General features: G+C 49.6%; 10 protein-coding genes across 10 annotated transcripts; 5 read left to right on the top strand and 5 right to left on the bottom strand.

Annotated features, from left to right (window-relative positions):
* Nucleotides 1-879: 879 nt before the first annotated feature.
* V8C40DRAFT_243316 (pseudouridine synthase) lies at nt 880-3371 on the bottom strand. Its single transcript, XM_083215398.1, has one exon. It carries the CDS (start codon nt 3202-3204, stop codon nt 1441-1443), a length of 1764 nt encoding a protein of 587 aa, XP_083074490.1. The 5' UTR covers nt 3205-3371; the 3' UTR covers nt 880-1440.
* Nucleotides 3372-3583: 212 nt separating this feature from the next.
* On the top strand, nt 3584-5129 carry V8C40DRAFT_243314 (HotDog domain-containing protein). The gene is made up of 4 exons (XM_083215397.1): nt 3584-3659; nt 3741-3961; nt 4207-4257; nt 4459-5129. Exons 2-4 carry the CDS (start codon nt 3891-3893, stop codon nt 4817-4819), a joined length of 483 nt encoding a protein of 160 aa, XP_083074489.1. The 5' UTR covers nt 3584-3659; nt 3741-3890; the 3' UTR covers nt 4820-5129.
* On the bottom strand, nt 4869-6418 carry V8C40DRAFT_208684 (uncharacterized protein). The gene is made up of 2 exons (XM_083212085.1): nt 6025-6418; nt 4869-5949 (listed from the first exon to the last, which is right to left on the bottom strand). Exons 1-2 carry the CDS (start codon nt 6085-6087, stop codon nt 4960-4962), a joined length of 1053 nt encoding a protein of 350 aa, XP_083074488.1. The 5' UTR covers nt 6088-6418; the 3' UTR covers nt 4869-4959.
* Nucleotides 6419-8461: 2043 nt separating this feature from the next.
* Nucleotides 8462-9746, top strand: V8C40DRAFT_208651 (kinetochore Sim4 complex subunit Fta4). The gene is made up of 2 exons (XM_083212084.1): nt 8462-8864; nt 8930-9746. The coding sequence occupies exons 1-2, from the start codon at nt 8543-8545 to the stop codon at nt 9349-9351; spliced, it is 744 nt and encodes a 247-aa protein (XP_083074487.1). The 5' UTR covers nt 8462-8542; the 3' UTR covers nt 9352-9746.
* A 1222-nt stretch (nt 9747-10968) lies between these two features.
* V8C40DRAFT_265168 (carotenoid oxygenase) lies at nt 10969-12752 on the top strand (the record flags this gene model as incomplete). Its single annotated transcript, XM_083219627.1, has 2 exons — nt 10969-11088; nt 11154-12752. 2 exons carry the CDS (start codon nt 10969-10971, stop codon nt 12750-12752), a joined length of 1719 nt encoding a protein of 572 aa, XP_083074486.1.
* Nucleotides 12753-13604: 852 nt separating this feature from the next.
* On the bottom strand, nt 13605-14453 carry V8C40DRAFT_265167 (uncharacterized protein; the record flags this gene model as incomplete). Its single annotated transcript, XM_083219626.1, has 2 exons — nt 13605-13613; nt 13671-14453. 2 exons carry the CDS (start codon nt 14451-14453, stop codon nt 13605-13607), a joined length of 792 nt encoding a protein of 263 aa, XP_083074485.1.
* Nucleotides 14454-15854: 1401 nt separating this feature from the next.
* On the bottom strand, nt 15855-16947 carry V8C40DRAFT_243307 (uncharacterized protein). The gene is made up of 2 exons (XM_083215396.1): nt 16856-16947; nt 15855-16762 (listed from the first exon to the last, which is right to left on the bottom strand). Exon 2 carries the CDS (start codon nt 16737-16739, stop codon nt 15912-15914), a length of 828 nt encoding a protein of 275 aa, XP_083074484.1. The 5' UTR covers nt 16740-16762; nt 16856-16947; the 3' UTR covers nt 15855-15911.
* Nucleotides 16948-17177: 230 nt separating this feature from the next.
* Nucleotides 17178-20319, top strand: V8C40DRAFT_265165 (uncharacterized protein; the record flags this gene model as incomplete). The annotated part of the gene is made up of 6 exons (XM_083219625.1): nt 17178-17456; nt 17587-18032; nt 18100-19045; nt 19101-19231; nt 19294-19603; nt 19669-20319. 6 exons carry the CDS (start codon nt 17178-17180, stop codon nt 20317-20319), a joined length of 2763 nt encoding a protein of 920 aa, XP_083074483.1.
* Nucleotides 20320-20865: 546 nt separating this feature from the next.
* V8C40DRAFT_286889 (RICIN domain-containing protein) lies at nt 20866-24203 on the top strand (the record flags this gene model as incomplete). Its single annotated transcript, XM_083222598.1, has 2 exons — nt 20866-21145; nt 21200-24203. The coding sequence occupies 2 exons, from the start codon at nt 20866-20868 to the stop codon at nt 24187-24189; spliced, it is 3270 nt and encodes a 1089-aa protein (XP_083074482.1). The 3' UTR covers nt 24190-24203.
* Nucleotides 24204-24790: 587 nt separating this feature from the next.
* On the bottom strand, nt 24791-26184 carry V8C40DRAFT_243305 (NifU-like N terminal domain-containing protein). The gene is made up of 2 exons (XM_083215395.1): nt 25481-26184; nt 24791-25404 (listed from the first exon to the last, which is right to left on the bottom strand). The coding sequence occupies exons 1-2, from the start codon at nt 25902-25904 to the stop codon at nt 25268-25270; spliced, it is 561 nt and encodes a 186-aa protein (XP_083074481.1). The 5' UTR covers nt 25905-26184; the 3' UTR covers nt 24791-25267.
* Between the last annotated feature and the right edge of the window lie 875 nt (nt 26185-27059).

Below are 27059 nucleotides of genomic sequence, written 5' to 3'. Positions count from 1 at the left end.
CCAAGCTGCAGCTGATGATGATGGGATGGGGGGGCTGAAGACATTCTTATTACTTGCTGATGAATAAGGTCTCAGCCTCTTTTCTCTTTCTCATTCTCATCAAAATCCCATGGAAATCTCACTTGCTGGCTCTCTCTTTTTCGGGGAGGCCCCGTTTTTGGCCTCGGTGGCCGGCCCAGTTTAGCTAAACCAATCTCACCCCCTACACAGCACCAGCAGGCCGGAGAAAGCTGTCCCAGCACTTAATCTATTTATCGGGGCATTACTCAATCATGCCCGCATATTCGTTCTGCCAAGGATTGTCGAAGCATGAAAGCATGAACATGGAACATGAAGCGTGAACGAACTTGATGAGCGTTTGAAAGCATTGACCTCCCTCCCTCCACCCCATATGAATGTGCTGTCTGTCGGTCAAGCTGCAGGCCGATCCATCGTTCGTCGTGGCAACTTTTGGTAGCAGTGAGCTGAAGAGAGACAGAGAGACGGACAGAGAGAGATTCGGATCTGCAACAGGCCACCTTTCGCACGTCGCTCTTCTTCTCTCTCTCGCTCTCTTTCCCTCTATTTCTCGTGTTTTTATGCCAGCATTCATTCATTCATCTGCTCACTTTTCACATGCATTTTACCCATTTTCCCATCTCGTTCTCTTTTTTCCCACTCCCTCGTTTTAGGGCGTGTCCAAATAACATACACGTGCGCAACATCTGCTTTTGGTGATGTCGCCGCTCAAGTCATGTCATAATCATGTCAATCAAATATACGTACGTCGCTCGTCATATATCGCCCACTCAATGTATGTATGCATTGTTCCTGGACCCTTGCAGCGCTGAGGGAATGAGGGGGAGGCAACTCGCCTCTTCTTCAAGGTCGATCTCGGATAAATTTGCACATGCTTTTCTTTCTTTGTTCTTTATTTCCTTTTTCCTTTTTTCCCTTTCCCCCGCAGCGAAGTCTATCGTTGCTTGCCAATCTAACGCCGGAAATGGCAAAAGGGATCATCTCCGCTCCATGTTCTTGACTGGGACAGGCCCAGGGGGGGCGTGTTCTAAATGAGAGAATGAGGCAGCGCCAGGGCTGATCTTCGTACTTGTTCACAAGTCTATTGTTGATGTATTGTGTTGCATGTGCCTGTGACTATGCTGTTTATTGAGTGCATATTGCATAGACGTCGCAAAGGTAGGCCAGGGTTGATTTACCGTAAATGTTGAGTGCCCGGTGTCAAGCATGTGAGGATGTGAAATGGTAAGTTCTAGATTTTGGCCTGATATGGGCATTTCATCTATAGAAGTCGGCTCGAATCTTTCTAGATTTCGTAGCTCTACTTGGTGGTTACGCGTCCTCTCTCTCGTTCTCTGTCTTTTTGGTTCCAAGTCTATGAACTGTACTTGTTCTACTGTCCTGTACTTGTTCTACTGTCATGTGTCATAACTCATGATATCATTACGGTCCATTGGGAAGTTGAGCATCTTGGTTCTCAGGCTCTGTCGCATCGGTTTTTGCTTCGGCTTCTGCCCTGACCTTGGCCTGCACCTCGGATGAAATCTCTGGATTTTCGTCCTTGACGGCTTCAACGAGCTCCTCCATTCCGCCCACGGTAGTTGGGCCACTCATGCCCTTTGGCGGAAGCGCCCATTTCGGTAGCGGGCTGGTATAAGCCCAGCTCCCGTCGGCGTCCTCGTATCGGAGACTGTGCAGCCAGAGCGACAACTCGTGACTCCCCGGGTCAGAGTAGAGAGGCGTCTGGCATACATCGCACAGCTCACCCGTCATCTTCTCTGCCCTCTGCTTTTCGTATCTGTCCACCATTTCGTCGTAGTACACCACGGCCTCGGCTACTTCTTCCTTTCCCATGCGATTCAGACGGCTGATGATGTCCTCGTCGGTGTTTTGTGAGCCATCGGCGTCAGCTTGTCCGAGGTTGAGTCCCCAGACACGCTGATTGGCATAGATGGGGTCATTTTGGATTGGATGGCCCAGATACTGCAAGTGCACTCGCAGCTGATGCGTCCGCCCAGTCACCGGCAAGCATCTCACGATGGAGTAACCCTTCTTCTTCAGCCAGGGCTTACGCATCGCATCTTCGACGTGCTCGTCTCCATTCGCAGGCGTGTGTGGTCGCCCATCCTCCGCCAGCATAGCCGGCTCATCTGCATCTCCATCCAGTGGCGGATAGTATGCCAGCCGCTTAAAGACGGTTCTGGCCTCTTTGCCATTGGCACGCACGCGATTGAGACCTAGCTTCGGCGATATCTGCAGTATCGGCTGGTCGCAGACGACCTCTCCGTCCGGGAAGTGGCCAACCACGCGCGCCAGATATTCCTTTCTCACAGTGCGGCCCCTGATCTTGATGGCCATGGCCTCAGCTGACTTTACGCTCTTGGCAATGAACATGATGCCGCTGGTCAGGCGGTCCAACCGATTGCATGGGTGTGGCAAAAAGTCTCTGCCCCTATCCGCAATCATGATCTCGATAACTGAGTTGAAGTTGTAGCGGCCTGCAGGATGCACAGGCACACCCGAGGGCTTATTGATGACAATGATATCGTCATCCTCGTGAATGATGCCGATAGGCTCGGCCGTGACTGGAGGTTCGTGTCGATGCAACGTGTGCGAAATCATGTCTCCATTGCGGACGATGTAGTCTGGACCAACCACTCTGCCGTTGACGTAAATGTCGCCTCGCACCATGGAGCTTCGGTAATACTCGAGCGGCCGGTCTCGAAACTCGGACTCGAAGATGTCGATGAGGGCCCGGCCACGCCATCTCTCCTTGCAGTACGTGTTGTACGTGAAGTGGTATGGTTGCACGCGGCGCAGGTCATCCTCGAAGACGTATGGCCGCGGCCAGATGTCGCCTGCGGGAGTGATGAGGACGGCGTTTTCGTCGGGGATCACGGAGCGGTCCCTGGGGCTTGGCTTCTTTGGCTTCTTCTGCTTGGGTGGCCTGCCCTTGTCTCCATTCACATTCAGTTGGGGGCTTCCTTTTCCCCCCTCTGCATCTCCATTCCTGCTCCTCTGGGTCGCGGTGGTCACTTCGGCTGCAGCTTCAGGTCCGGGCAGTGCTGCGTCTATCGAATCATCGAGCAAAGCCGTCGAGCCAGTCGCGGGTGCTGCGGCGCTGGTGGCGAGGGTGGAAGAGGTCGTCATCGCGAAGGCTCCGGTTCTTGCTAGCTTGCCGATGCTTCTCGAACAGGCTCGCAGCATCAGCAGACGAACGCTGCAGAAGGAGATAGGGAATAGGCTTTTCGAATTCGACCGCGCGTTTACCCGCAGCAACAATCCAGGCACCAGCCTCTTCTCGCCCGCCGTGTTCTTCCGTGGATGGTGCGAGACGGACTTCCCCGGCGAAATGCAAGTATTTGAGATTTGTGTCGTCTGCGGAGTGACGTACCGCCATGCAAGAAAAAAACGAGGGGCAGCAAAAAATAAGGCGGTCGGGGGCGGCAGAACGCTGCACTTGTGCACTTGCGGGGAATCGTGGCTCCGGTCCGGGATGGCCGGCCGAAGGCACCGGAACCTTGTGGCATGTATTATTCGAGATTGATCCCATTGATTACCTACCCTGGAGCTGGAGCAGGGGGGATACCGAACCTCGGTTGGCTGCTGGGGCTGTTACAAAGTACGCCAAAAACCTCCGATTCGGCTGCCTCGATATACTCGTACGCCTCCCTTGCTATCGAATTCTCACCACATACCTACTAGTAGACATCCAGTGTTTAATTGCAAGACTGTCACTGCAGGTATCTTTGTGGTCTTTTTTTTTTGCCTCCCTGGTTTGGCCACGGCGTGTCTTTCGTTGCCTGTTCTTTTAGTGCCTGGCTCATTCTCGAACTCACTCGCGACCTTGCATATGCACCTCCTGATTCGCCGTCTTTGAACGCTTTCCAAGTATGAGCCTCGCCGCACTCAAGACACGCCGACGCCAGGACTATCCGTACCTCCTGGAGTACAGGACAAGATGGTGAGTTAGTTTCTTTCTTCTTCACCCCCCTCTCCACTGTGGCCTCGACGCGGTCCCAATGCTTCGGGGCGAACTTTTGTGTCAAAGAGATGCCCTTCAACCTATCATACATGTCCAATCCTCCTCTTGGCCGGTCTTTCAGATGCCGAGGGCCGACCAATGTTGACAGTCGGAGAGATTACTGGACAATATGACGTTCACATAAACAAGAGGCTGTGTTAATGATGTGTCTTTTATCGCCACAGGAACGACAATGACATGTATGATCATATGAACAACTCGGTGTACAACTTCCTGTAAGACTTACTCGTGCCTTATGCGGGTGTTGATCCATCCGGATAACCTCTGGCCTGGAGACATCCACTCGTCCACTCATCCTCCTCCACTCCCCGTTCCTGACTCGAGTTGATGCTTATCCTTTAACTCAAACGGTATTACGGTAACCCGTTGTAAGGCTTCGCTAACTGGTTGGTTACATCGGATCTGTGACATTCTAGATTCGACTCCGCCGTCAACAGTTATCTTGTCGAAAGATGTGGCATTCACCCCCCTTCATCGCCTCAGTATGGCTTAGCAGTACATTCCCACACGGACTTTCTAGCCTCCATTGCCTATCCTGCCGTGGCGGAGGTGGGTGTGCGTGTCACCAAGTTGGGCAAGTCGAGCGTCACCTACGAGGTAGCCCTGTTTGAAAGGGGCAGTGATGAAGTCAAGGCTGTGGGAGGCTTCGTACATGTCTTTGTGGAGAGGTCCACAGGAAGACCCCCGAAAGATGGAATGGAACCCCGGCTGAAGGAGGCATTGGATAAGATTCATCTGGGGCCTGTCACTCCTCCCAAGGAGGCGAGCAAGCTCTGACCTTTACCATTGGTTCTTGTTCTCTCGCCTATTTCACTCTTCTTTATCTCTGGTCAGCGATTGGATATTATTGTCAGCGGCTCGCTTCGTATATGGATTCACATTGTGTATATTGGCATTAGCGCTACCCGTCCATCTTCCTATAGAAGCTCATACTTTTGTGTCGACCCGTTCTCATCTCCACTGGTAAACATCTTCTCCACAAACTCCAAGTCGGCGAGAGCCTGCTCCGGCGTCTGCAAGGGGTTAACCTTGCCGTCGAGAATGCTCTGGGCCCAGGCGGCCACCTCTTCGGTCACGCCATTCGTCCTGGTGAACTCCTTGACATACGCCTCTCCATTGGCGGGCTCTACTGTGACCGTCTCGCCGGCGATCTTCACAGCACCCTTTTCATACGAGAAGCTCCACTCAAAAGCTTGGAGGTGGGATCCAGCCGAGTTTTGAAATACGCCCGTTGCTCCAGACTGTGTCTTGATGATGGCGTTGACGGTGTCGATGGGCGGCAGGTGCTCACACACCTGTGCGGTAAATGCCTGTACCGTCTCCGGTTTGTTCTCGTCGCCTGTCAGTAGCAGCCTTGTGGCAGCGGCCCAGTGCACGCCGGCATCAAGCAGGAAACCTCCCTGATAGTCGGGCTTTTGGCGCCACGAAGTGTTGTACCACTTGTTGTCTGCCTCGACGCGCCACAGGACGCGGACGCTAAAGTTGTGAACCTTGCCGAGTTTTGCAGCCTCGCTGGCAGCATAGGCAAAGCTGGGGTAGAAACGAATGTTCTCAGCAATGGACAGGGTGGCTTTGGTCGACGAGCAAATACGTTGAGCGTTGGCAATCAGGGTGCGTGCAGCAGTGACGTCTTTGGCGATGGGCTTCTCTGCAAGGACGTGTTTTCCAGCAGAGAGGGCGGCCTCAATGAAGGAAGGCTGGCTGAGGATGGGGAGAGCAATGATGACGGCGGAGATGTCATCTCGTTGAAGAATGTCTTGATACGACTTGCCAGCGCCAGAATCCTCAGAGTAAAGATCCGGCTTGGGGACTGAGTCGGGAATCAGGCTGGCCGTTTCCTGGGCTGATTTGAGAGACCTTGAGTAGATGGCTTTGAGACTGAAGAGCTCGCACTTGAGAACAGCAGGCTAAGAGAGTGATTAGTTGACCAGTTTCTATTAAGGGGCTCGACAAACGTCATCTTTGTTTGTGGTGATGAATACCAGATGTGACCCCTTGACGAACAAGCCTCCTCCAATAATGGCAACTCCCATGGTTGGCTTCATGATGGCGATCGTTTATAGTACAGCTTATGTGTGTTCACCACTAAGTCAGCTCTCCCTTCAACAGAGATGAATCTCTTGATCAATGAAAACATAAAGCTCTTCGAGATAAATTGAATTACTCCGAAGGCTGAAATGCTGCCCCTCTAGAGTGGGGGAGGGGTTCCGCTGCCCCGCCCTCGTATAATTGGGGGTTCATCATATCAACAGCCTTGGATGGGTATATGTTTAAGATTAGTTCGAAATGGACAAAGTAGTCGTATGTGAGATGTTTGGGAATGAAGTCGTGGTGAAGGTTCATATAGATTCGAGCGTGTAGATCTGCCTTGGTCTTGTGTCAAGCATCTCACTTGGCTGCGCAACTAGGATCAGCATGTCATCAGTATGCTAACACATTGCACAAGTACTTCTCAACGAGAGACTGACCTTGGCAACACTGTGGCTTAACAATGGAGCAATTCTTATTGACATTGAAAATTGAAACCATTCATTGATATTCGTTAGTCATTATACATCATGAAGAAGCAGAAGCAATTTAGCCTCCAGGCAATCGGATACCATCTACCAGGCAGCCAGTCTTTTCTCTTCACCAAGCGTTCAACCACATCCAACTGTACCTCGTTCGCAGTCCAATTCCAGATCCAAAAAGAAATCATAAAGATAAGAAAGCAAATAACAATAAAGAAAGAAAAGTAAAATTTCGCCGTCACGTTGAATTGATGTCATAGGTAACATCAATCACAACTCCTCGTAGCGATACAGCTGCTCCACCCACAACGCTCTTGCATCTCCACGAGTATTTCTCTCCCACCGCGTCTCGGTTTCCGTCTCGGTCTCGGCCTCATGATCAGTCTCTTCCTTTGCCGCCGATACGTATCCTTCCGAGAGGACTTCAATGCGCCGAATTTCTTTTCTAGAGAGCGTCTGGACTTTGCGACGGGAGATCCGGTGGCGTCGGAGAGGATGGTCTGCTTGGAGCCGGAGTCGGCGAAGCGGGCTCGGTGAGGCATCGGGATCTGCTCGTCTTGGAGCCATTTGATGGTGATGATGGGGCAAGAATGTCTCGCGATTGCAATAATGGTTAGGGTAGTAAATCTCGTCGCGGAACAGCGGATGTAACGGGTTTCCCGCGTAGAAAAGTATTTAACTCTAAGCTGCAGGTCTGGGTCGATGTCTCGCAATCCGCCGTCGAGGCAGTGTATAGGGATTCGGATCAAGCCAAGCTGCGATACTCCTTTTGATCAATCTCGATGGAATTTTCCCTCCAAATCAGAGTCAAGACGAGTAGATGAAGAATAAAAATACAATGCTAGAGGGAAGAACAGGCAGCGAGGCTGCATGTCATGCAGGTCTTCTAATGCACAAGGCACATTTCAACCCAATCAGGGCCCAACCCACCTCTTGCTATGGATGCATGTATTGCATATACTGATGTTAGTCTCTCTCGCTTTTCCCACCGCTCCTCTTTGGACTAGAACGTATGCCCTTGATTTTATATGCGTATAGTTGGATTTGTTTCTTTTGCAAGTAGCGCCTATAGAAAAGGTATGGCCAACGCTGTGCTACCTTTACTCACAAATACCGGCCCTTTTGGCTGCCTTGCCCAGCATGAGACCGCCATAAATTTCCGCAGCTCCGGATCAGCAGATGCAGCATGCAGCCAGCCACTTGTATCAAATATTGCCAGACCTTTGTTCATCATGACTTACAATTGGCTCAAGCATAGTCGCACTGGATATCGGATTTGGGGGCCATGTAAAACGTAGCACTGCATGAGGCTGTCTCCGACCAGTTGGTGGCCGTTCTACCCGGGATTGCCATAGGAAGAATGCCGTATTTTATTCAAGCAAACCTAGCATAGAGCAGATGTATTGGGCGCTGCTGAAGAAGGCGCTTACACAACAGATGCAATATTTAAAACCCACTGAAAACGCAAATAGAGTGTATATCAAGGCATTAGTCCAGCTAGACTCTCGCAAACTCGGCCCCTTCTATAGAAGATACGCACATCAAGTATAAGCATTGATGGGGATCAAGGGTTTGGAGTACATGCAGCTTTGTTATGTGACTGCAATTCTTTGTGACATGATATATGAACAATACTATATTGATCACGATTTGATCAGCAATGTGAAAAAAAGAGATAGACGACGAGCACGTTAAGGAGAAGAACAGAGAACCTGAAATCGTCGACTCCATGTAAATTGACGACTGTAGGTTAGGCCCAGCTTGCACGCTCAATCCATCCATGCCGGCGGTTATCGCGAACGTACCCCGCCATTGCGCCCCTCTGTTGACATCCAGACGAGGCCCCTGTAGAGCGCTGTTAGTGGGGATCTGGTAGCGACTGGAGCTTCTAGAGCTTCAAAGCTCTAATCGAGATATCAGATCCATATCTTCACAATTCCAACATCATCTTCTCTTTTCTACATTCACACAAATTGGCTGCAGAGATCCAATGCCTCCTGCTCCCACAATCACCTCCGTCAAGCAGACGTTTGTCGCTGCCCAGACCAACGTCTTGTCCCAGCCGATTGCGCCGTCTCGAGCCTGGCGCGCCTCCAACGACGCGTCCGAACATGCGATCCCGAACCGCCTCGTCGAAGATGCCGTCGCAAGCGTAAATCGCACGATCCTGCAGCACAGTCGCCGCGTCTATGCGCCACAGGCAAACCGAAACGTGGCTGAGCAGATCAGCACCGTGTACTCGAGGGATGCTGAGCGCAGGATGGAGAATCCGGACGATGCTGAGGGCGGGATTGGACGAGAGCTTGATCTGGGTAATTGCTGCTGCTACCTTCATGTCTCAGGACGCCGTATCTGACATAATAATCTCTTGAAACAGTTGACGAGAATGCTATCGAAACACTGCCTGCCACTTGGTCCTCAGACAAAGACGTCGCAGCCTATCCAATGGAGGCCAATCGCTACGCCGAGACAGTTCGTCAGCTCACCGACCTCAGCCAGCAGCGCAAAGAGTTGAGACAGCGCGTTGAGCGCCTTCGCAGCCTACAAAAGACGGTCGAGTCGTTTCGGACCACGGATGGCGTGGGCATCCAAGAGAATCTGGTGACTCGCGATGGCCCGGTAGAAAAAGAGCTTGAGAAGATGCGCTTTCTCCTTGCGCGCGTTGCTGGCCGTGTGAGCAGCTTGTCCGATAGCGATGCAACTCAGGATTCGGGCCAAGTAGAGCTCAAAGCCTTGACTGAGGCAAGGAAGAGACATATTGAAGAGTTTCTGGCAGACGGTCGTGTTTTCCCATCCTGAGCTAGGAGTCGCATAACATCATCCACGAGAGGCTGGAATCCAGATAGGATTCTACATAAGGCTATTTCCCTGGGAACTAATGATGCAGACACTGGCGCGGCGACTGCAGTTACAGATGTGTAACTTTTGCAGCCATTACCCGAGGGTTTACGAATCACAGCAGTGCCGTCAGCCATGACCAAACCTGTCGCAGTTACATGGCCTGCCTTCTTCCGTAGAAGGGCATTGCATGGCTGACAGTCCAGACAACGTCGAGATTAGCCGGCATGGTTCACATGCAACTGATTCTCAGCTTACACCTGTAGCCACTCGGCTTTGGAGTTCCCGATGCAAATAGCAGGAGGAGATACCCCATGAAAGCTTGGCATTAGTCGAGCCTCTTGCTGTCGATTCTAGTGAAAGAGAAAGTGGCAAGCGAAGCGAATGCGAGCTCAATCTCCGAGTGGAGGCACATCTTACTTCAACAGCCGAAGAGGCTCGATTGAGCCTTGATTTGGGAACACCAGGAATCCCCGCAACCAGTCAGACGCAGCGGAGTCAAGAGCAGAACACGAACCATTTCCAATAATGAATGTGCCTAGCAGTCCCAATACGTGGATTTTACGCGCAACGATGCGTGTGACTGATCCTTGCAACCTCGAATTCATTGCCTAAAGCGGAAAGTTGGGCTGGTCCAAACTCTGACAGCTTTAATTTCTGGGCGGGGCGCGGTTGACCAAGTCTTTGAGTACTTGAGAGCAAATGCAATGTTATTTTAAGACTTCTGACAAGCAGTTCAATACGAGGCCGTCACTTTGAAACTCGACCCATTCGAATACTCTGTAGTAGATGCCAAACTCCCAGGTGCTGTCCATCTTCATCAGTAAACACAAGAGAACGAAACCAAAAACCCATTGAATGCCACAACAGCGTTTTCAGGACATTGAACGTTGTCTCAAAAAGAACCCGAGGTATGGCGTCAACGGCTGTTCTGGATCGCCACTTGGAATTGCTACCAACGTGACAGCTCAGGGTTATTATGCTTCATCGATTAACTGTCAACTTAATGTAACCATAATTCGGCACTTTTCAGCTCGCATTCGCTTGCGCATCGACGCCATGTGGGCCAAGATTAACCTGTGGCTGCCGATGCTTGCATGGCTTACCCCGGCCTGTCACTGTGTCCTGATTGGATGCCATCTGCCCTCCAATGAACGAGATGAACGATGCGAGGTTCTTTGCAGGATCAGAGGTCAAGGAGAGGGGCAGAAGGATCCTGCTTCTTGGTGTCAAGAGGAGAAAGGTGACGCGTTTTGCCGTACGTGCGAGTGCATTCATTTACTCTGGTGGCTTGTGACTGTGCCCTCCCAGCCGTCGCATATATAACGAGGGTGATCCTCTCATGGAAGGATGGGGTGATGTCTGCCTTGGTCAAACAATTGAATCACCAGCCGTTTCTCATTGACTCGACTCTCTCATACCATTTGAGTATATAGGAGAGTCTCTTCCATGTACACTCGCCCCCGCCTAACGTCATTGTACAGCCATTTGCGCTTGTCTCTTGTACGTTTGAGCGATCCTGGGCGGAAGCAAGCCTATTCACTCAAGCCTCTCTCTCTTTCAAAGTTCACATCAACCATGGCACTCAACAGCGAGGGAATCATTTCTCGCACGGCACAAGACGCGGGCGAGGATGAGCAGTTGAGGCTAAGCAATTGGGAAAACGAATCGTGGAAGGAATGGCCATCAAAGGCTCAGGTAACCATTTGCTTGTTCTCTTTCTTATTCAACTTGACAAAGATGCTGACAGCGGAACTCTGTAGTTTGAAGGGTTAGAGGAGCATCGTGGACCTGTCCAGCTAAAGGTCAAGGGCACCATTCCATCTTGGGCTGCTGGTTCCTTATTCCGAACAGGGCCTGGCCTGGACAGAGTTGAAGGCACATCCAGGGGCACTCATTTCATTCACCATTGGTTTGATGGTATTGCCCACAGCCATCGATTCGACATCACCCCATCTGAATCGGCCGAGGGTAGCGCAACTGTCACGTATTCCTCTCGTCGACATGCTGATGCTGTCGTTGCCGAAATTAAAGAAAAGGGCTGGCAGACGAGCCTGTCATTTGCTCAACGCGCCGACCCGTGTATTGGCTTATTCGCAAAAGTCATGACCATCTTTCTCCCTAGTAAAGCCAATATCAACGTCACCGTCGTACCAGACATGCCCGGTGGCGATGACGTGAAGGAGGGAGATGCGTCTAAAGGCAAGGCCCTGTATGTCCTTACCGATAGCGCTACTGTCAGCAAGCTTGACCCAAAGACTCTTGAGCCCATTGGGAATGCCAGGCAGAAGTCGCTTCACCCAGACCTAAAAGGTCCAATTTCTTGCGCTCATACACAGCGTGATCCTGAAACTGGAGACTTGTTCAACTTTAACCTGGAGCTTTCTTCTCATCCAACCTATCGCATCTTTCGCGTTAATGCCAAGGATGGGAGCGTCGACATTCTGGCGACCTTTTCAGATAAAAAATACCCAGCGGCATACATGCACAGCTTCTTCATGACGGAAAATTACATTGTATTTTGTGTCCAATCGACGCAGTACGCGTGGTCCGGCTTGAAGATTCCCTGGCAGAGGAATATTCTCGACGCCATCAAGCCCTTTGATCCATCTATCCCGTGCACGTGGGCGGTTGTGGACAGGAGACATGGGAAGGGCCTTGTCGCAGAATTTTCTACTCCAGCTGGTTTCTTCTTTCACTCGGCCAATGCCTTTGAAGAGATGGTGACGGATGAAAACGGGAATAAGCATACAGAGATTAACATGGATGCCATCTCGTACAACAACACCGACATCCTGCACATGTTTTACTACGACATCCTTCTCGACCGAGACGGTGCCACGAAGAAGACTATGCTTGACAAGAAGTTTTACAAAACCACTGCGAACCGCCTCTCGCGATATCGCTTTAGGATCCCGTCTGAGCCACAGTCGGCCAAGGAAAAGGCGTCTGCCGTGGCGGAAGAGGTGCTCTCCATTCCCTCGCCTCATGTCGGCGAGCTTCCAACTATCCACCCTAAGCGCGCTGGAAAGCCATATCGATACATCTACACCGTAGCAAACAGGGGTCTCTACCTTTTTGCAGACTCTATCGCCAAGACGGACACGCACACCCAGGGGGCTCTGATCTGGAGCGGCCCCAAGGGGCATTCACCCGGAGAGGCGATTTTCGTTCCTCGGCCGGGAGGCACGGAGGAGGAGGATGATGGGGTATTGCTGTCGGTGGTGTTGGATGGGACGCTGGAGAAGTCGTATTTGCTGTGTTTGGATGCGAGGACGATGGAGGAGGTGGGCAGGGCAGAGGCGGATTTTGCGATTCCGCTTAGCTTGCATGGGGCGCATCAAGCTAAGGGACATCTTTGAGGGGAGTTGGGCTTTTTTCTATTGTATAGTATGTTTTGTGAGGGGATGGGGCTTTTTGCTTTTGCGGTTTTGATATCCGTGCAGTGTTGATTCTCGTTATTGATTTGACTCTGATTCACCCACTGTTTCACTTTGCTACGGAGATTACCACCAAGATGCCACGAGTATTGCCCTCGATTCGTGAACCATTCTCATGCCGAAAAGATTTACCCGTGCCACACATTCATCTTCGTTTCAATCCTGGAACCTTACAATTAAATAATTTTCCGATGACGGAATGAGAGACTACAATACGCCCGCCAGAGTGTTGTTACAGGTCGTGTAGAAGTTATATTTGTATAAGGCAACAAGGCAGACTGATCTTATGGAAACTGATCTCTGGTCGCGGTATGAAAGGTGTCTAGAACATTGAAGAAGTTACATGGCTTACCAAGTTGTTTTAGTAGGGAGCAGTTTTTCAGCCACCCAAGTTTGTTATCCAGTGTCCCATGTCTTACATAAAAGCTAAACGGACTAAAGAATGATCTCAGATACTAGAGAAAAACTGCAATAGCAGCAGATACTAGAAGAATATATTTATAATAGTAGACTCTAGAAGAAAGTAGTAATAGTAGTAGAAAGTAGTGATAGTAGCAGCAAGTAGTGATAGTAGTATAAAGGTGGCCTCTATTCATATTTTTTTTACATCCTATTCTAATACTTGAATTCCACGCAGTCGCTAGGGTGTTGGATACCGAATTTGGGATGCTGGATAACGTTTCCCTTTTAGTAGCATGATGTTACTGAGATAGTTGGTAGTGATTAACTGCCATGAACGACGTGTTCTTACTGTCTACATGTAATAAGTTGAGATTATGTCAACTAGTAAAGTCATTGGTAAACAAGCCAAGCAAACCAAACAAGCAAAGCAAGACAAACAGGCCAAACAAGCCAAACTAGCCAAGCAAGCCCGACAAGCCCGACAAGCCAAACAAGCCCGTCATGAGTCTCCATATCACAATTAGCCTGATCTTCGTCGCCCAGGTCCTCATCAGCATCTTGAGCCTTATCTTCGGCCTCGTTATCCTCCTGTCCAATATGAGCGCCCTTTACATAGGCCTTGGTGGCGAGCTTACCCGTCCAAGTAAAGTAAACCTGCTCGACTTGGAAGGCAAATAGCATGGGTTGTTCAATGGGGATTTGGCTATGGTGGTTTACTCTGCGACCCCCAACGCCTGTGGCAAATAAATTCTCTTGGATATGCGTAATAGACCCCCCGTTGGCGATCTTGACGCCGGTGATCACGAACACCTTCGCACGTGGGTCCCAATAATTATATTTGAGACGAGATTTGAAAGCCGGATTGGCTGCAACCTTTGCGAGAAACTCCGGCGATGGTTTGAAGCTTCGAGTCTCTATCAGCTCGCAAGCGTATTTATATTCCACCTGTGTCTTCCAAGCGTAAGGTGCCTTAGGACGGGTACGAGCTAGTTGGATGGATGAGAACAGCCCAAGGTGCCCTTTATATGAGAGCTCGATCTTACCCGAGCAACTCTTGGCCTCCTTAGTGTATATTTCAGTGTCGATATCAGTTGGCAGATCTTTATTTCTGAGGATCTCGCGCTCATCTGTAACAGACGTGATGACGCCTCCGAGTGGTATGTGGGATGGGCGTCGTTGCCAATGTGGGGGTAGAAAGTAGGACTTTTGGGTAGAAGGCATGTTGGAAAAGTTGCTTCTTATGCCGTATGAATGCAAATATAGCGCTAGTACGTGCTATCGGCGGTGTTTATATGCCGATGTGAATGATTTAGGCTCAGGTATAGCTTGATTACCTGGTTCAGGGTGAAGGCTCAAGACACGCCTTATATATGTGTCGTCCACATATTCCTTTAAGCAATCCATTATTGGCTGCCTCCGATGGCTGCCTGCAATGATTGTTTGCTTCTTTTTGAACAAAGACTGCCGCTGTTGTACAGAATAAGAGGGTGGCATTCTCCGATTAGGCACCAGTTTGCGCTTTCGCAACATTTCTTTGTTCAGCTTTCCTTTGTTCAGACTGTCTTTGTTCAGACTTCGTGTGTCTAGACTTGCTTTGGATTGGAGATATATAGCGCCTCCACTGCTACTGGAGTCTGTCTTTCCCAAAGTCAAGTATTAGACGCCGCCAGACACGCCATAATCGAGGGGATGAGACGGTGATCGAGAATTTTAGGTCAATTTTACTAATCCGTATATAACTACAAATCTGGCACTATGGAACTTTGATCTGCTACACGACGAGCATCTCGAACTCCTCGGGGATGTGCTGGATTGCCTTGAAGAGGTAATTCAAGTAGCGGGCGTCATTCTTAAGGTAATATTTACAGGATATTCATGAAGTAAGTAACCCCAGCGAAATCTCTATTAAAATAGCTATGCCGAATAATACCGATGGGGTTGCGGAGTTACTAAGACACCATGAGTATTACTCTCGATTTGTGAACTATTCTTTTGTCAAAAATGAGTACATATACTCAGCAATATAATAAGCACCCAACCAGCTTACCGAACGCGCGCAGTATGGGAAATACTACCAAATACTGGATAAATATAGACATAATAGCATTTACTAGAGAAACATAGATATAGTAGCAGTTACTAGAGAAATATAGATATAGTAGCGGTTAGTATATTTTTATTTAGTCCTAGCATCCAACACTAAACTGATGTTTCGGTAATAGAATAAGTAACTATAGTATACTTACCTAAATGCATTAAACGTAAGTAACATGTTGCAAGTTGTAGAGGCTATATACGAGGTAACTGATCTGGCTGTCCTTATCAAAGTTGATCTGTGGTCATTGTTTGAAAGAACGCTATAGAAGCCCGTAGAAATCCGCAGCAGGGAGGCCACATCGTTTACCAATTTATTTTCGTAACAAGACAACGTTGGGGTACTACCAGGCATTGCTAGGTAGTTTATAGCTCGTAGTATGCTGATATCCGGTGGTACTTAATTAACAGAAGTAGCACAGGCTATCTTTACTGTCCAATAGGAGATTTTGCTAACTATCAAAGTCCTTGATAAACAACATCACCAAACAAGCCAAATAAGCAAACAAACAAGTTCGTGTATTACCCCCACTATCTCATAGGCAGCAGCTACTCTTGTTGCCTTTAATTCGACCTACTACGCGTCTATTTCGTACGCGGAAAGATGATTCGGCACTTCTCGCCGTCCTCATCAGTAATATCACGAGCCTCCAAACCTATATGTTCCATTTCCTCCTCGTCTAGGCACACGTCAGAAACTTGAACCATATACTCAATCTCGCCATTCTTTTGCCCGAGAACAGCGCCGTCTACATATCTCTCGCCGATCGCCTCCCCCTTCCAAGGAAGGCGAAGCCTTTCGACTTGGAAGGCAAATACGATGGGGCCTTCAACCTTTTGCGTGTGTGCATGGCCTGTTGCACGATTCCGCGTAGCTTTGGGCCCTATCTTAATTTGAGGTGTTGGAATTTCAACGCCCACTTGGAAGGTTGTGCCCTTCTGCGCCTCTTCGACTGTAGCAAGGGTCACCCCCTTGACGATCTTGACTCCGGTGATCACAAAGATCTTCGCACGTCTGCCCCAAATTTTAAGACGAGACTTGACAGCTGCATCGGCTGCAACGTTTGCGATGAACGCCTGTGATGGTGTGAACCGTTGTGTCTCCATCGACTCGTAGGAGTATTCAAGTTTCGACGATGATTTCGAAGAGTAAGATACTTCAACGCCAGCAGTAATAAGTTCAATGAAGTGTGAGAAAAGTCCAACACTAAATTCATTGCGATACCATGCCTCCCCCGAACTGTTTGTGACCTCCCGAGCGTATATATCTGTGTCGATATTGGCTGGCAAGTCCTTACTCGATAAGAGTTTTGCTGGGGATTTAACATCCGTGATGACGCTTCCGAGGGTTACTTCGGAAGGGTTTAGATCCCATGATGGGGCTAGGAAGTAGGATTTTTGGGTGGAAACCATCTTGAAATGGTTGCTGAGCAGCTCTGCAGAAACAACAGGTCAGTGTAACGATCTACACCCAGGTCGCGGAGTTCTTCCACAAGGTTTCATTGCCAATGGATCTGGGTTGTACTTGCCTTCTTGCCACTCTTCTGCCCTTGTGGAAGGATAAAGATCGCTCTAAGGCCTCAGCTTGGAGTAGACACAGAGATTTCGAGAAGGAACTGGATTTCAGGGGGAATGGAGCAGCCGAAAAGAGGGGTATATATATAGATGTCTGTTGCACATGGCGCCTATACGGCCAATGGAAGAAAAGGTAGCCACGTGATAATGCAGTGCTCGTTGAGTCTCAGTATGTTGACGAGAATACAAGTATATTATGTCCGAAGCAGTCCCTAGACTGAGGCGAAGCCTGTCCAAGCACTACGGCAATTAACGAGAAACTGCGATGTTCCCATCATGACTGAAAATTACTCCGTTCCAAAGCGTAGTAAACCATTGCGGCGGCATCTTCGACTGCTTTATATCCTAATTCGTATGCCACCGGCTATTGAAGACACCAAAATCACGGCGACGAGATACCAGAAAAGATTTTGGAGCGCTTTCTTGAAAGAATGTGAACGCATGCAGACGGCAGAATGGCGTTTCGACCTGCTCCACGACGCCTATGGAGACCTCGTAGAAGACGTGCTGCAAGGTCTTGAGGAGATAGTTCAGATAGCAGGTTCTATTCCTGAGGTAATATTCCCGGCTGTCATCCCTTCTTTAAACCTACCAAGCCCTTGTTCCTGGAGCCCCTTGATTGTATCAAAAGTAACGGCATTGCTACGCCAATGGGAGTTGTCGAACACTAATAGGCCCCAAATAGGAATATAGGATAGCACAGTTCCCTCGGTTAGAGACTATCATAAAGGAGATTGATAAGCCAAGCGACCCCGGCAATATCAAGATTGTAATCGCATTGCCGAATGACAGCAATGCGTTTATACAATCGATGATGACCCTAGCAGCTGTTATGCAGGATAACGGGAGCAAGTCACGACCTCCCCCAGATGTCGCTCAACTGTCATCCAAGATCAAGCCTGTTCAGGCTCCGCTTATAGTTGACCTCTTTTCTGCCCTGTCTAAGTACTGTCGCTGCACTCGGGTATGCAAAAGTTCCCTTCATCAAGCGGCCTTGGTCCTGTCTACCCATCGCACCCACACAAGCGACCTCAACTCCTCGGCCTCGTTTACGATGCTTATAAGCGAGGGACAACCGACGGTGTCGATGACGCAATGGTTGGAAACAGGCATCACTGTTTGCAAGTCACTGTTTGTCCTTCAATTCGTGATATCTTAAGACTCAGCTACTAACAAATGCTCGTAATTCCCCTTTCAGTGCAAAGACGAAGATAATAGAGATTGAGAGCCTATGCGCTCTGACAACAGAGTCGAACAGAGCACGTGTCAACCTCAAATTGGTCGACAGGCGGCTCTACTCCCGTAACAAAGCAGGCATTCAGATGAGCCAATTCCAAACATGTAAACCAATAAAGCTTAGCGAGGCTTTCCTGAATCATGTTACCGCGCTTAACTTTGGTGGTAAGGTATGTCTGGCTGTCGTTTTGTCCTTTGCTTTCCTTGGCTTTTGTGGCGAGCCGTGGTTTTCAGGAGACTGGAACATGGATAATATATTCCTCATGCAAACCAGCGACAGCTTTCACCTTCAACCATTCCTAATCACAGACATAAGAAGAAAGAAGTCGAGGCCTTCCATGGAGGCGATTGTCGCATATTGGGAAGCTAAGCTTCTGCATCACGGCATCTTACTGATGGAAATTTTTAAACAAGAGGCCTTTCCGTCCCATAAGCGGACTCGGAAAGCCCTCCCTGATCGGAAAGACATAGCTCAGTCGTGTAAGGCATGGTCTGAATCCATCAAATGGGGTCACTACGAACATTGGAGACAAGCGGTAGAGGCTTGTATCGACGGCAAACTCATGGAAAGCTTCCATAATATTTGGAGGCCTACGACACAAGATACTAAGCCACTGGCCAAAGTAGGGAGTCTTGAAGAGTGCTTTTCCATGCTCTTTTGCGATGCAGTACTAGCACCATTGGAAGCAGAATTTGTTACTCATTGGCCAGACCAAAATCCGGACGAAGTGATCTCGACACTCAAGTTGGCACGTGTCGATAAAAAGTTCAATTTCCCTGTGAACCATCGAGCAGGGAATTCGAATGTACGCGCCACCTCAAGTGTTGGTACAATAACGCCGCGGCATATTAGCCAAAGTGAGGAGAGTCTTGGCTCCCCTTCAAATGGAAGGCGATTGAATTCGAATGTATGTCTCAACCTACCAGTTCATGGAATTGAATTTAACCCAATCACAATATAAGACGGCAAATTCCAGGGCTGGGACACTTGATACTACGCCATCGCCATGCAACCAGGCACAACCACAATCTTACCTAGCTAGGACTGGGAAAGGCAGCTTTTTCGACTCCCACGACGAATCGGATCCTAAAGAGTATAAGTTACTTCTTGCTCCGTAATACAACGCCGTTATGAACTGACAAATGGATCGCTTAGCATAAACAACGCTGATGCCTGGTTCGATTGCTTTGACAAAATCCGTGATAAGCTCCCATCCAGAGATAAATCGGGCAAGAAGGCTATCAAAATTGGCGTGCTAGACACAGGAATTGACATGGAAATTTTCTCGGATATGAAAGAGAATATTTGCTGTTGGCCTCCTGGAGCCGACCACCATGATAATGTCGGCCATGGAACTCAGGTGGCGTACTTGCTCCTCTATTTGGCTGAGCATGTTGATTTGCGCGTATGTAAGATCACCAATTCAACGGACATCAAGGATGTCGATATTGACAAGATAGCCGATGTAAGTGGACACCAAGGTGCAGCCCTGTGATGAGGTCCCTCTTGTTGACCGCAGATTTACACCAGGCAATCACTCATTTTTCGCAGCCGGGCGAGGACCGCGTTGACATCTTGAACCTGTCGTTTGGCTTTCCCAAGTACCACCGCAAACTCGAACCCATTAGCAAAGCTATCCGTAATGCTGCGAGTAGTGGTGTCATCATTTTTGCCGCCGCGGGCAACGAGGGTGGCAACGCGGCTATGTCCTGGCCGGCGTCGTTGCAAGAAAAAAAAGACGTGATCCCGATCTACTCATCTGACGGTATGGGTGTGCCTTCCGGAATGAACCCTGGGTCTCTCACAGACAACTACATCTACACCTTAGGCTTAGGTGTCAAATCGTGCCACGAACGGGTTGTAAATGAGAAGCTGGAGCCGGTTCACCGAAGTGGGAGTTCGTTTGCGACTGCGATAGCTTCTGCTACTGCGGCTATCATTCTAGGATTCGTGGACAATGCCAAAACTTCAGACTATCCCGAACATCCCGAACAACTGGCAGATGCTAAGGTCCGAATTCGGACGCGGCTAGGCATGGAAATTGTGTTGTGTAAGATGTGTACGAGAGAGGGGTGGAGGCCATATCAAGGCTATTATCTCACTCCGTGGTGCCTGTTTGAGCACGAAGAGAAGCTACAGATATTTGCCATCATAAGATATCTATCGCCAATCACTCCTTAAGGATATTGGTCTTGCATTCATGTTGCAACAGCCTAAAACTAGACACAAGTATATTTGATTTCGGCATATGGGAACGCCCTTTGGCGCCATCGTTTAGCACGCGAGGTCGCTGCTCCTATGGCCTTGTTTTTCGTGTCGTACAAACGGGGACACCGGGCTCGTACTAATGTAACACGAATGATGCATACGGAGTATTTGTACGCACGAAAAAAACTTGAAATCAGGCTCAAGGACGGATGTGTGAATTCCCGTGGTCACCTGAGCTGGGACAAACGCCCAGGACATGCACATCATCACCCCCCTTTGTCCCACGCCTTTGTCTCAGCCAGGCACTGGTACACACACAATCCTTCGTCCGACTGCCAAGTATTGGTTGCCAGCGATTCCTGTGATTTGCAACCTTGGAGGACAAAGATTGGGACGTGTTGAGCGGGGAAGGGGTGGCATTTTCCAGGCTGACGCAACTTTGCACTCCTGCAACATTCCAACATTTTTACATTTTTCACTAAGATATCTATCAGTGGACCTTTGACTACCCTTTCCGTAATGCCGTCTTCACAGCTTTCTACGACAAAGTTAGAGAAGGAACCTCTTGCAGACACGGCTGAAAGAGTGCGTCTCCTACTCGTCTGCTGTCAAGAAATCACGGATGAAGAAATCCAGAGTTTCGCGGCCGACCAGCTGCTTTACTTCAACAAGTGGATTACTACGAACGGAGTCTTTGCGGCCCAGCACGCGTCGCTCGACTACCAACTCCGAACAGCCCCCTCCTCCATATCCATTATTGGAGACGACCTTGACGCCATCATCGAATGCCTTTTGGCAAGTAAGTTGACCCAACGTTTCCAAGTAACGGTTATCAGCTGACATTTAAACTCAGCTCTCAAGGGGTCTACGGGGGTGTCTGATGAGGAAATCGATACCTTTTTAGCTGTCCCCATATCGCATGTCCCAAGCATTGCAAGAAATTTGCTGCTGGATTCTGCATTTGATAGTTGCACAAGAGCAAACCACCTGCAAATCGTCGAAGCCCGTATTAACTCGCTTCGCGATTATTCTTCTCAAATTCGACAAAGGGTTCATCGGCAAAGCTTGGCAGGAATCTCCGAGCTTCTGGACTTTGACAATGAGTATGTTATCATTCGAGAGCGAAGAGACGATGGTGTAGACTTGGGGCCCCGTGTTGATGGCTTTCAATTCAATATTGGGAAAGAGTTTGAGAAATTCGTCCGAAAGGCCTTGACACACAAATGGTTTCATCTTCACTCCAGCACTGAGAAAAACCTCAGCGAGAAACAAACAAGTTACCGGCAAAAGCTCCTTGAGCGTTGCGTGACGATTATCTCAACACGCAGGCGGCAACTGGCGTGCTTTCGAGCCCACTACGGTCATGAAGAGACATTTGCTTTGGAACAGGAAGTGACCAGGTTCAAGCCGCCAACGTCGACCTTGGTGCCAACCTCATCTGCCGCGTCAATCGCCGATTGCGGACTTGGAGACGGACGCCCATTCGATGTACCGCCACCACCGAAGGTGGTTGGAAACGAGGAAGAGAAGCCGTGCCCCTACTGCTACCTCGTATTACCAGCCGAGACATTCTCGACGCAACACAAGGCAGAGCGCTGGGAGCAACATCTCCTAAAAGACTTGGAGCCGTATATCTGTCTGTTTGCGAATTGTGACAAACCTGGGAAAACGTACTCTTCATTCGCAGAGTGGGAGAAGCATATCGTGCAAGAGCCTCACTACAACAGTTGGGAATGCTCTCTCCCACACGACAACGACAGCTGCAGTGACGCCAGCGATGACGAGGCGCTTGCTTTCGACAATCTTGAGAAGCTTAAAGATCATATCAGGTTTTCTCATCCGGGCCTTGATCCATCGTCTGCCAAAGATCATAAACGTCAAGTCGATCCCTTGCCCCAACGGTGTTTCGTCTGTTGGCAAGTAATTCCTGAACTCGAAACGCTGTTGAAGCACATTGCCGATCATCTCGAATCCATGTCGTTATTGGCGCTTCCTTGGCGGGACGACATTACAGGTGAGGAAGCTGTCGCGAGTGACAAGGCTGCTTGTTCGGTTGTTGCCGACGACGCCGTAGGCAAACGGCTCGACGGCATCGGCTCCTGCGTCTGGGAAGAAACGAATGAGGTAATGACAGACCCAGCGAAAAAGCTCGACAAGCATGAATTTGCTTCTATGCTTTTGGCGGTGGATGAAGCCTCTCAAGACCGCATGCAAATTCTGGAGGCATGGATTCAGGAGAGGGTTCAGGACATGATTGAGGACAGAATCCAGAACAGCTATTTGAACGCTCCAGGATGGACACGAGCTCAGAAACACTGGTCAGGATCCGTGATCATTATTAAGACGGCCATAAGATTCAGCAAGAATACGACGTGGCAGCAACCGCGTCGATTAAAACCCCGAGACGAACACGATATGCCCTGGCATAGAAACTATACAGTTGGGTGGATCTGTACACTTCAGCTTGAATTCGAAGTCAGCAAGGGCATGCTCGACTACTGGTATAGGCAACCGTCTCAAAACAATCATGATCCTTACGAGAACCATCGTTGTATTTCATACGCCTACGGCCGTATCGGGCACCACGACGTTGTTATGGCATGTCTGCCATCTGACAATAATGCAACGGTATCGGTCTCGGATGTTCTACATGATATGAGAGAATCCTTTCCATTTCTACGGCTTTTCTTAGTGGTGGGGATTGGGGGTGGCTTCCCATGTATATCAGAGGGTATTCCGTGGGGAGATGATGCGGTGGGTGATCCTGCAATCAACCCTGGGGCTGTCATTCAGTATGACTCTGACAGAATCAGGCGAGAGGGCATATTTGTGCAGACAGGGTCTCTGAGTATGCTCCCTGAGGATTTACAAACTGCCATGAGAACGCTAAAGGCAGATCACCAGATCGGGCACAAATTCTCTGAGCACTTGCAAGCTGCGCTCGAGAGATGCGAAGATATGGGGATTCACTACAACCAACCGGTCCCGGAGACAGATGTCCAATTCAGCATTCAAGATGATCCTCTCGGCACCGAGAGTAACCGCCCACAATGCCCCAAGGCTCTGATGGAGTTGCGACGAGCTCGGAGCCCAGAGTCTACCCGCTATTGCGGGCCAATAGCCTCTGGCAACAAAATAACGAAACGCAGGGCCACGAGAGATAGACAAACGAGCAAAAATGGTACAAACCGCTTTCAGACAGAGGCAGCTGGCCCAACTGATGGCTTTCATTGCTTTGCTATCCGCGGCATCAGCGAGGATGTCAGTGCGCATAACAACGATATTTGGCAGCCATACGCAGCAGCAATGGCAGCGGAATATGCAAAGGAGCTTCTTCACGCCTTCCCTCCAAATCCGTCAGCAGCAGTATCTGCGGATGTTTGGTATCGTCTCACGAACTTGCTATCATATACCGACAGCATGGATATCGAAGAAGATTCCACCTCTACGAATGGCAACATGCGAATTATATTGGCGCCGAACAACGCAAAGCAGCTAGGCCAGTACTGGAAACTCCAGCCTCGTGGATTCAAGGGATCTTGGGCCATTTCTACCATGGCTCTTCCCGACAGCGTGCTTGCTATTCATCCTGGTGATGGGACTCGCCTGCATCTCGAGCCAGCAGCTTTTGCCAAGGGACAACGCTGGCGAATCATCCAAAGAGGAGGCGGTGTTGTAAGCATATGTAATAGGTCTGAAGGATATCTGTGTTTCGGGGGTTATTCTGCAGAATTAACTCTGTCGAAAAGGTGTGAGGGGGATTTGTCACAATTATGGCGCTTGCTCCCTGTGGGCATTGTAGGGCAACAATATTCACATTCGGATGATATGGTGATTGATTGATGACAGCACGATTCAGATATGAAACGCGAATCCGAGAATTGGGTGTCAAGTTATTGGGATTCATTCATTTAGTACGAGTTTCGTGGTTAGCTGAGCATTCATGACTGGAACAGTGTAGCTCATATGTGACAGACTCATTTCGCAAGTTTAACCCTGTGACCGTAAGAAGCCAGTTGATAACAGAAAAGAGAAACCTGAAAACCCTGAACACAATTTACATGCAAGTAAACAACCCGTAACAGGACGAATGTCCATCTTCGGCTCGATCCCGGCATCTTGAATCGTGTGGACACAGATCCCAAACTCGGCATGCTGTCGGCAACAAGCTCGGACTTTTCGGGGAAGAAATGCGAGATTTTTTTTTTCTTCTTCTTTTTTTTGGCCCTTGCTGGCGGCGGCCCGGGTCTATGCGCGTGCGGCGCTTGCGGCGAATTGGGGACTAAGAAAAGCAATAGCGCGCAAGATTCCCGGGGTAAGAGTAAGAAAGAGTAAGAAGAGGCTGGTGAATGTGAATGAGTGAGTTTGAGGAAGATGAGTGAAGCTGTACGGAAGAGAGAGAGGAAGCAAGACGAGACACAGTTGGGAAGAAGCAGCGAATATTGTCAAGTGGTTGGTTATCAAATGTTTTTAAGAGTAGCTTTTGCGTCTCTACTTTTACAGTTTCATCCTGGCCCATCGTAAAATCCTCTTAGCGGCTGTTGAAAAGCCGCAAGTAAAATACATACATCGTTTTGTTCTTTACCCAGCCCCTTCACTACTCGTTTCTTGGTAGTGGACACGCTCCATTGTTCATCTCCGATACCGTTTTAACCGTGAAAAAAACAAAGTGAATGGGGGAAAAAGAAGTTAATCAGAACAGTATCCCGATGGAAGAAGCCTCTCAATCTGAGTCTTTTCTCGTTTTCTGTTTTTTTTTTGTTGGCCTACTCCCACATACAATTTGTGTTATTTGTATTGCTCGATCTTCATCCCGTACCATCGCTGGCGAAAAAAGAAATTCGTAGGAAACAGAGAGCAGACATTTTGTTTTTCGTTGTTTTTCTCATCGTCTTCAGTCTCACCGATGTCGAGGATGCGCTTAGGCGGCGACAGCCTCGGCAGCCGGCATTTTCATGCCGGTGCCGCTCAGGTCGGTGGGTTTCCGTGAGGGGTTCTTGGTGTAGTAGTCAGAAATGGCAGACTTGATGGCGTCCTCAGCAAGCATGGAGCAGTGCACTGTAGACAGAGAGTTAGTAAGACTTATCGCATATCGGAGACTTGTTTAGCTATATATGGTAATAGTAATACATACGCTTGACGGGAGGCAGGCAGAGCTCCTTGGCAATCTCAGTGTTCTTGACTTTGCCGGCATCGTCGAGGCTCATGCCGCGGACAAGCTCGGTCAGGTAGCTGCTGGAGGCGATGGCGGAGCCGCAGCCAAAAGTCTTGAACTTGACCTCGGAGATCTTCTGTGTCTCCGGGTCGACTCGGATCTGCAGCTTCATAACATCGCCACAAGCAGGGGCGCCAACAAGGCCAGTGCCGACGTCAGCGTCGCTCTTGTTCATGGAGCCGACATTTCGCGGCCGCGCATAGTGATCCAGCACCTTCTCGTGGTAGGATCGCTTGGCCTCGATGGATGCGACGGGAGCGAGCTGTCGAGCAGCGAGAGCTGGTCTGACGAGGGGGGCAGCGATAGCTTGCCGTGAGATGACGCGGAGGCCTCTGGAGAACATTTTGAACGGCTGTGAAGGGTGGATTTTGTTGATTTGGGATGGGGAGAGGCGAATATCTGAATTCGCAGGGCGCTGTGCTTGTGATGTGGGCGGGCGGAGTTAAGCTGCAAGCAAGATCGAGAACCTGCTCGGATGCGGATGTGATGCGGCTGATGATGAGCGATTCTGCGCTGTGATCAGGTTAAGGAGCTGCGGCGGGAGGATTTGCGCTGGGAATTGAGGTGAGGCGATTGACAAGATGGTGGAAGAGTGAAGATGGTAAGAATGAGGGCAAATGACGAAGGTTCCAAAGATGAGGAGCAGCCGCTTAATCAATTCCCCAAGAAAATCCAGCAGGAAAAGCAGCCCCGGGTGCGGATGGCGATTTCGGCCAAGTGCGCCTCGTCAGTGGCCAATCAGCGTCGTCGCCCCTCTCGGCCATTACGTCTGTGCAAAGCTGTGGAGCTCGGTCCTTGTCGGAGCTGGAAGCCAATTAGATTGCTAGAAAGGCTGAGTCATCTATCAGATTCTGATGCAAATACGTAAATGCGTGCAAAAGCTCCGCAAAAAGATTGGAAATCAATCTGATAAGATGCACGTGAGACGGGGATAGGTCACGTGGCCAGGCGACAGAGGGACGCGAAATTCACAAGCCGGTTCGGACTTTGACACGTCCTCCGAGGGGGGGCTGCAACTTATTTGCTCCGTATTACCCTGGAGGGTGACGCGTTTTACTGGATGCAGAGTAGCTTGGCAATTGAGAGGCGGAGGATGGAGGAAGGATTTCACTGTGGAAGGCGAAACGAAGGGGCTGATGAATTCCCCGAGCTGCACGGAGAAGAGTGCCTGATGTGTACTCATATAAAGTCAAGCTGGGGTTGGCTCGGGGTTTTGGGTTCCCAGTTGCGCCGATTCCGATCCCGTACTAGACACTGCTTGAACAAGATGAGCATTGATGTTAATGCTATGATTGATTGCACTTTAACTCTGTCGGGCATTGTCACGACTCCGGCACTGGGAACTCAAGTAGTGTGTAATTTGCGGCCAGCGGAACATTTGCGGCATACAGTATTGGATCCATCCCACTCTGGAAATATCAGTCAGCCAAGCATTCGCTGCAACCCCGCAGTCTGACCGTCCCAGATCTGTGTCTGTTCTGGGCAAATCGACATGAGG

Source organism: Trichoderma camerunense (assembly GCF_050948025.1).
Source record: "Trichoderma camerunense strain CBS 138272 chromosome Unknown V8C40scaffold_7, whole genome shotgun sequence".
NCBI lineage: Eukaryota > Fungi > Ascomycota > Sordariomycetes > Hypocreales > Hypocreaceae > Trichoderma > Trichoderma camerunense.
Note: the sequence above shows the minus strand (reverse complement) of the source record. Positions and strands in the feature narration are given on the sequence as shown.